Source organism: Ipomoea triloba, chromosome 10 (assembly GCF_003576645.1).
Source record: "Ipomoea triloba cultivar NCNSP0323 chromosome 10, ASM357664v1".
Taxonomy (NCBI): domain Eukaryota; kingdom Viridiplantae; phylum Streptophyta; class Magnoliopsida; order Solanales; family Convolvulaceae; genus Ipomoea; species Ipomoea triloba.
In genome coordinates, this window is record NC_044925.1 from 21,662,672 (window position 1) to 21,671,822 (window position 9,151).

Here is a 9,151-nt window from a genome sequence, read left to right on the forward strand (position 1 = left end):
ATATATATATATATATATATATATATATATATATATATATATATATATATATATATATATATATATATATATGGGCACGCTCTAATGAGAACGGGTGCCCATGAGAGAAATAAGAACGATCCACAACCGTTCACGTGTCCAGATCAACGAATCAGATGTAATTTTTAAAAAACGACGCAATGGCATTTTCGTAAATATCTCGAATTTTGGTGCAAGTAAATGTGTTATAAGTGCAAGTAGTTGGTGCACATTTGCAAGTAAAAAGTGCAAGTAAAATCACTTACAAGTGCAAGTAATTTACCTTGTTAACATTCGTGCACCTAGGTGCAACTAATTATACCATTAGGTGCAACTAGTTATAACGTTAGGTACACTTAGTATTGATGCTCAATGTACATTTTACTTGCACATGTAATATATTTTACATGCATTTGTGCACCTATTTTCACGTACAAATGCAAGTAATTTACCTTGTTAACATTAATGCACCTAAGTGCATGCACCTAGTTATAACCTTAGGTGCAACTACATCTGGACACGTGGCGCGCTGCGATTGGTTTTCAGTTCTCTCCTGGGCGGTGCATTCTCATCTGAACGCAATATATATATATTTAAAATCTAGTTTCACCTAACATTTTAAAGAACATTCCTTTACATTTTAAACTACGGTTATAAAAATTAGTACTCCGTAATATTTTTGTATACTTTCTTAAAATCTATAACTTTATTTTCAACCAAGACAAGTGGCATCTGAATTGATTAATACAAAAAATAAACAATAAAATATTAAATTCTAGATGAAGATTAGACAGAAATCACAGAATGGGTTTTCACAAATTTAGGAGCATCCTTTGCGAAAAATCGAAAATAGATTATTTTCTTTAAATGATTTCGTCGTTATTCACAAAATAAATAAACAAATTTACTCTTCTCTCATCACAAATGAGTTCTTTTTGGGTGTTATTTTGTTTGTTTTGATGGATTTTGCTCACCCTTGAATTTTTTTTTATTTTATTTTTTTTTTTGTTGGAAACCTCACCCTTGAATTGTTTTTATTTATTTATTTTTTAAATTTGAAAAGACCCTTGAATTGTTAAAACATTGAAAATGGAGTATGAGACAAGGATGAGACTCCCTATCACTATCAATAAATATGATTTCCTTAAAATCCGTTTATTATATGTGGTTACAAAATCCTCTTTCACATTAGATCTCTAGATACTTTCACACAGTGTTTTAACCTTATCCAAATCCATGCTTGTGACTCAATTTTGAGTTCGTAGATGCTTTCACACATCAAATTATCTCCCAAGGTTTGAAGTTTTAATTTGTTTAGGAGTAGGCTTTTGGACATTCCAAAATAGTAAAATTATGACTAATTCTACTTTTGATTATTTCTCTACGTTAATTAGTCTTCGTCAATTTTGATCCTTTGTCATAAATTTTGAAAAATTTATGTTAGAAGTGAGAATAGATTCATTTTTTTTTTCACAACCAAGCTCTAATTTACATATTTTGTAGTTGTATAAAATTAAATTAAAGAAAATCATAATTTATTTTCACCTTAGCAATTTATAGTGAGGCGAGTCTCAAAAAGAAAGAGTTTAAGGGTTTGTTTGGAAATTCAAAAAATGACTTCAGGATTCATTTTTTAAATTTTTGTGTATTTGAATATTAAAAAAATAAATAAATTCTAAGAAAAAAATTCATTCTAGTCAACAAAAAAATGTTTAATTTGACGGAAAATGTCTTTCTATTGGATGAAATTTTTGAAATTCTTTATTTTTTCATCTCCGATTCTACCTCATCTATCTTTAAGCTAGTTTTTAAATTATTATTATTATTACTATCACCACCAAACATGAAAAAAAAAATTATCATAATCTCTTTCAAAAAATAAATTAAAAAAATTATTTATTAACGTTCAGACAAACATAAAAAAAACGATAGTACCTTCAACCCAACACAAAAAAATTAAAATATTTTTTTAAAATGATCATTTAAAAAAAATATTTTCTAGATTTTCAAATGGACCCTAAATTAAGACGTTTTTTAAGTTTATATAACTAGAAAAAAGTATAAATCAAAGTTGGATGTTAAGAAATTATGAGTTTATATTTATTTTTAACAAAATATTTGTCAAAAGTTATAATAAAAGACCAAAAGTGATGAAGGTAAAATTATTAGAAGATTAATATTTGTTATTTTTATAATTAATGACTAAAACTGTAAATGTAATTAAAGACAAGGGAAGAATAGTGGAGTTAATCCAATTAAGTTATTACAATATTGATTTTTGTAGGGTGCTAGTTAGAATTATTGTCAACATGCGCATTTTTCAATGTTTAACATTTTCGGACATTTTAAATCATTTTCCTCAATTATGGCACAATCGAAAACTTGAGATCACTTTAAAAAACTATCAAATATTTACATTTTACTTGAGCTAAAAGCCTAAAAGTATTATTATTTAAAAATGAAGATTAAAAGTATCTTAAATTGAGAAAAAATTAAAAAGAGATAGTAATGAAATGAAATTTTGTCGTTGAAATGATTGAATGTATTAATTATTCCATCACAACAAAATGTATGCTTATCTTGAGCTAAAGCAGAAGGTGGGTAAAGAAATAAAACCCAAAGTTGCCACGTTGAATAGAAAAATTTAAAACGACTTATTTTACAATAATTATTATACTTCATCCAATTGTAACGTAACAACTTGTCTAGTGACGACCATTTCTGGCCGCAAACCTCTCAAACTCCATCCACCAATTATTAGATTCCCCACCTTATTCTTACTCCAAATCAATATATAATATAATGTACGACTATTCAACCAAATTGATGAAGTTGTTAACTTAATAATTACAAAGTGATAAATTTGATTCCAAGAGCCGTTAATAAGTTATAGACAACTTAAACTTGGTTTATCACTTTGAAATCTTTTATTAGCTAAGGTTACTCATAGCTAGTGAAAAACATTATGTTCGAGCCTGACATCAGACTAAAGCACCAATGATGGATTTAATTAACTCGGGTAGACCGAATTAATAAACCCGATTAAATTAAGGGGATTGACAAGAGAGGATAAAACAATGACCGTGGTAATAATAGGACAAAAGGCAAATAATCTCGGAGATTAAACTTGTATTAAGTCAACAGGAAATGCTATTACAATAGTAGATTCCAGTAATAACGTAACAAGACAAAATGTGTTTAGGATAAAGTAGATGCCTTGATGAGACAAGATCGCATGCTTTTATACTAATTTAAGGCCTAACCTATCCGGAGAGATTGGAGGGGAACTCCCCTAACGGCCTTGTACCGCGTCTCACGCCGGGAGGACCGCGTCAAACCGGGACACAAGGCCTCGGTCGAACACGGAGCTCGGCCGAGATGACCTCTGGGGTCCGTCGGATGACCTCATGGGGTCAGCTTGGACTCGAGGCGGCCTAGCTGGGTGGGCTCGTCCTCGGTTGGGCCCGAGTCAACCCCGTACTCCTATTCCGGGTTGACCCACGACAAGTTCAGATATGATTTATCCATTAATAATAATTAATAATAATAATAATAATAGTGAATTATTTGATCCATAATTGATCGATTCAAACTAAAAAAGTCAATAGATCACTACCACAAAAAATCAAACTTATGACTGGTAGTTTCTACGTCGATGTTGACCCAGTTGGTAAAATCATATCTTTGACCATTAAGATGAGAGTTTGATAGGCACCATATTAGGCGTAATTTGAGAGTTGATTTCAAACCAGCCACTGGGCTAAATTGCAGGTGATGGGCGTCTAAATAACGACACGTTTCGACGCGGACTCTGTAGATGTGGCGTGACAAGCGAGGAACCCTCGTGTGAGTGGGACTGCTGAGGTCTCCTAATCACGCATGACTCGTGATCAGTTTAGATTCTTCCTAAGAGCAACATTATCAGTAATAACAGAGCTTCACGAAATTCACATTCATTATCATTATCTAGAAGCACAGATCAAACAACACTCCCATGTCTTGTTCTACTCAAACATAGTACACAGTACAAAACAAATTAATCATTCATGCCCACTCATGAAAACAGAACGCAGTTATTCAACCCCGGATAATGGTTTATTATGATGAAAGATGGGGCAAGCAGTTTGGTGATTATGTAGTGAGGATTGGGGGAAGGTAGTCAGATTTAGTGCCAAGAACACGAGCTTTGGTGTCGGGGAAGAACTCGAACCCGGGGAGCTCTGTTACATCGCCATCACTGCTGATTCCGATGGGGTAGCGGAGCAAGTGGCCGGGCAGGTCTCGTTCTAGGCTCTCGCTCGAGTAGAGATCCCAGTACTTGTCGGCGATGTCATTCACCTTCCTGATGCACTCCTCGCTTTCAGGATGCTGGAATGCTTCGTCCAGCATGCCGAGGTGCTCGTACCATAATGACATTCGGAAACCGTGGATCTGACCCCTTGCTGGCTCCCTACCTGCCAAGTGGTAAGGTTGGTAGGCACCCATGGCTATCTCGGAATCTCTTGCCCCATCCATTGACCTCTGGTTGATGTTGGCCGATCCAACAATTATGTATTCGTCATCAACTGTAGAACAACAAAAATTAACAATATCTTTTAGGACTATAACTAGTAGCAAAAGTGTAACTTTATTGACGGGCTGTACTTAGCTTGCAACAATCTTATCCCTAGTCACCTGGGCTTGGCCCTTCCGGCCTCCACCCAACAATCTCCTGTCACAAAGGAGCCAAAATTTCTAGGGGCCCAGAATGCTATATGTTGAGCATATATAATATATAAACATAAATGTGCAACCCAACTATCAGCTTAGGCTTTTAGTTGAGATGGAGCACATGCTTCAATTTGGTATGCCAAAGGTCATGAGTATAAACATAAATGTGCAACCCAACTATGAGCTTAGACTTTTAGTTGAGATGGAGCACATGTTTCAATTCTATCATTTGTTTATTTTCTTTCAAAATTCTCATCATTATCCATCTATTTTAAATCACCTAAAAATAAGTTTTTAAAGAGATGCTTTTATCCAAACTACCATCTTCAGAATCAGCAGTCATATATCAATTTACTTACCAAAGAAAAAGTAAGATTTCTACTTGTAAAAGGAAAGGAAGCTAATACTGACCTATCATCATTTTGGAATGCACGTAGATCATGAAGCGCCGAGCTTCCTGAGCTCTCATATAATCTGTATCAGGCTCTGGTGTTTCTGAAGGTTCATATTCTCCACTCTTCTTTACCTCCCGGTTACCAACACAGAAAAATGTTAAATAAGTCCTGGGATCCTCCTCAATTCCCTGGGCTCTCATGGCTTGAATGATATCTTTATACATCATACACATTGTCCTCCTCTGCCAGTCGAGAATTGCTTGAACCGATGCACTTTCTGGGATTCCTTCCGGCCACATTGGGACAACAATATATACAGTAAACCTTTCCCCAGTTTCAATCTTACTGGCAATCTTCAATGAAAGTTCTTTGGCAACAAGGTGCAAAGCACCAATGTCCTCAACTTTGATATCATCTGAGTCCCAGCCAAAACAGCTTCCCAGAAAATACTGGTTTTCAATATAAATAAAATTTTTTGCACGACGAATAGCATTAATATATGCATCTTGAATGCTTCTGTCAATAATATTATCCTTCCCACTGACAAGACCAGCCTTGGCAGCTCCCTCAGGTGTATCAGGGAAGCCAAAAGCAGCCCCTCCATCAATAGACCTGAACAGTTGAACATTCCAGGTCTCCTGATCATCCGGGAACATCACTGGTGATGGAGGAATTATAATTTCACTAAGCTCTCTAAGGTTAACAAGAACATCCTTCCCACCTTGCCTCCTCCATCTCTGCTCAAAATTATACAAAACATCCCAAGCAATGGGTCCTTCAAGCCGGGAGTGAATGTCATGCCATGGTTCCCGTGGTCCACCTTTTGTAATTGAAGCATCAGGAAAGTTAGGTTGATGGAAATCATCATGGTGTGCAGTATCCAGTGTCCTAAAAAGAGAATGGAACGGGGTATCATATCGGCCATCACAAAGATCAATACCACCAACAAAGCTCACAATCCTCCTCTGCTCTGATCCTCCACTGGGCATTTCATGGTCGACTACAACAATCTTTTGGTGATGAGTAAACATTGTAGAGATTTGTAAATCCTGAACAAAGCTTCCACCATCATCAGGATTCCTAGGGCATAAGACACAATGAACATTAGTATCTTTGAAGAATTGTTCAGTTTCTTCATCATGAGTAGCCATCAACCCATCTTTCTTCAGCAGGCCTACAGAGGTTCTGTCATCCCAAACAAGCATACAAACCTTAACACCCTCACTTGCCTTATTCTTAAGCAACTCACCGAGCGTAATGTCTCCTCCAGGTTTTGGCCTCCTTGAATCCCTCACTAGAGAAATTTCAGTATATACCGACCAGCCAGTAATGTAAATCATGTGCTTTGCATTAGTAATTGCATCAAAGACATCCTCCCAACATCTGTGAGGCTCATAGTACTGCCCCCCAGAGAGAGGGATTCTTGGTACAAACCCATCTGGGATATGTGCATCTTGATACAAAGAAACACGGCATCCTTTTCTCTGTCCAAAGAAGGTGTAAGGAACACCAGGATACTTGGCACTTTTAATTCCACGTCCCCAATTACGATCCCGGTTGACATCAAAAAACTGCAGCTTTACATGGATTTTGGAGCCTTCATTGATAGGATTCTTGTCTTTATCAAGAATCTCAACCCACTTATCAACTTCTTCACCCTCCAAGAGCTCCTCTACCGGTATATAAGCTCTTCCAATTAAGGTGGCACCAACGGGATTGTCATCCTTGACAGTGAATATGACATTTGAAGCCGAGTGGGCACAGTAAATATGAAAAGACTCATTCCACTGAGGATTGTTGGGTTCTTCAAGCAACCTGGTCCTGCCAACTCTTGCCTTTTCAAGATCTATAGTAGCATATATTTGAGTTTTTCCTTTTCCAATATGAACAGCCTCCTCAACATGTTCCATAATCTGCAATATGAGATTTCTATCAGTAAGAAGACATGAAATTGCACCTAACAGAGTAACAAAGAATCATCCATATTCTTTTCTCCCAATACTGAATGGAGGAGAAAGAGCCAATTTGAAACAGATTCGTTCACTGCAAGAATGAAATTTAATAACAAGAAACCTCAATGTTAAGGGGCTATTTGATAACCTTTTTTGCTTCCCTTTTTTTTAAACGTTGTTATCAAATTCCACATGATTTTTTTAAAAATGAGTGTCTAGTAGCATTTCTACAATGTTCTCCAAACACGACATGTTTTATTATAAAACAAAAATAAATTTGTTTTTCCTATTTACAGTCAAATTGCACATCCAGAATTGGCTCATCTCCTAGGCCCCACCTCTTAAGTCTTAAACAGTTAAACCAACCCCACAAATTCATTTTGCCTATACATAATCACCAACTCCTTCCCCAACACACCCCACCATCCTCCTTTGCCCTCCCCATTGATCTAACCCACAAATATACCACTGAAACTTAAACGGGCTCAACTAACCATCCTCACGGACCTCACCTCCCCCAATGTACCCCAGCATACCGCAAATCCCACCCTTCCCAAAGCATATGCCAAATACGGCCTCTTTTGATCCCCACTCATAGTACCCAACCTTCTATCCAATTCCAAGCCATCCAACACTATACATTTTTAGTTCATTTTTTACAATTTTTGTTTTCAAGATCAAAATCACAAAGCAAAAACATAGTCAAAGGCCACTAAACCTGGTAGCCATGAGTCAGCATTACTCCCCCCAAAAAAAAATGATATTTTTGCTCTTCCTTGCACAGACATTGTTTTATCATTTTAACTTCTTAGACAAGTAATGTACAATTTATGAGTTAATTAATATACTCTTATTTTTAAAAAAAAAATATTATAATAATAATAAAAATTGGACTACAAATTTGAATCATATGACAAGAATGTTCTAACTTCCCAAGTACTTCCATATTCTAGTTTAGTTCAAAAAAACAATTAAAAAAAAACATGAACAAATGGTCAAATACTATAATTCTATGTAGATAATTCTGAAGACACATTCTATATCCATATAGTACAACTGATCCAGTAAACTTTACTGAAACAAGATTACTCAAAACTACTTAACTCACCCAAAGCATTCAACGTCTAAAACGTTAAAAAAAAAAAAACAACAGATCCAGCAAAACCATAAGAATTAAAACCACAACTTTGAACAGATTGATGCTTGGTATTAAATTTGAACAACTTTTAATAACATAAATTAACAGTAAACCATTCAGGACACGCAATCAATAAGTATAAAAAAAAAAAAAAAAAAAAAAAAAAAAAAAAACTAAAAAAAATCACGATCCAGAAAGAAAACAACATAACCAGAACAACTCAAACTGAATTCCAGTAATTAACTAGAATGCAGTGTGATCTAAGTGAATCACAAAAGAGAACCATGATCATATCTACACCTTGCGGAAGAATCCCCCGCCGCCTCCACCGCCCTCGCCTTGAAGCTGATCGATCTCGTAGATCGTCACATGGAGAGTCCCGTGAAGCAAAAACTGAGCCATTTTTCAACCTGCAACACCAAAAACAGAAAAAAACCAAAAGAGCACCCCAATTGCTCGAGTAATTTACACACAGAAATTCTAGCAAGTAAATCCAGAATCCTGCATCTCCAGTTCGGATTTAAAGCAAGAAAAAGAGTGTGAAAACGAGTTGAGTTTCTTTGCCGTCTAAGATCGGAAGAATAGGAAATACAATATTATATATGAAGACGATAGTAATGAGTGATGAGTGATGAATGATCCCCGAAATCTGCTGCCTTTTTTCTAGATTGACGTGTCTATGTAGAGTAGACTCGGCTTGCCGACTGCATCAGCTTTCATCGGCTCCAATTCCGTAAATTGGTAATAACGATTAGCCGCGGGGTAATATTTTTAGTTGAGGACCCCATCTTTATCTTAATTGCGCAACACTACCATACTTCATGATTGTAATACTAATTTTCGACCATTCAATTTTAAACAACATTAAATCACATATTATGTGTTGTCATTTCAATCTATAATCACTTTCGTAATAAGTTTTGATTTTTTTCTATAAA

At 35.6% G+C, this 9,151-nt stretch overlaps 1 protein-coding gene across 1 annotated transcript; it reads right to left on the reverse strand.

Annotated features, from left to right (window-relative positions):
* Positions 1 to 3,955: 3,955 nt before the first annotated feature.
* On the reverse strand, positions 3,956 to 8,906 carry LOC116031590 (phospholipase D alpha 1). The gene is made up of 3 exons (XM_031273826.1): positions 8,514 to 8,906; positions 5,140 to 7,036; positions 3,956 to 4,583 (listed from the first exon to the last, which is right to left on the reverse strand). The coding sequence occupies exons 1-3, from the start codon at positions 8,613 to 8,615 to the stop codon at positions 4,150 to 4,152; spliced, it is 2,433 nt and encodes an 810-aa protein (XP_031129686.1). The 5' UTR covers positions 8,616 to 8,906; the 3' UTR covers positions 3,956 to 4,149.
* Between the last annotated feature and the right edge of the window lie 245 nt (positions 8,907 to 9,151).

Coding starts and splice junctions, on each gene's coding strand:
- LOC116031590 (XM_031273826.1), bottom strand. CDS start 8,615: ATGGCTCAGTTTTTGCTTCACGGGACTCTCCATGTGACGATCTACGAG. Junction 7,037..8,513: donor GCGGGGGATTCTTCCGCAAG/GTGTAGATATGA, acceptor CTCATATTGCAG/ATTATGGAACATGTTGAGGA. Junction 4,584..5,139: donor GCATTCCAAAATGATGATAG/GTCAGTATTAGC, acceptor GTTGTTCTACAG/TTGATGACGAATACATAATT.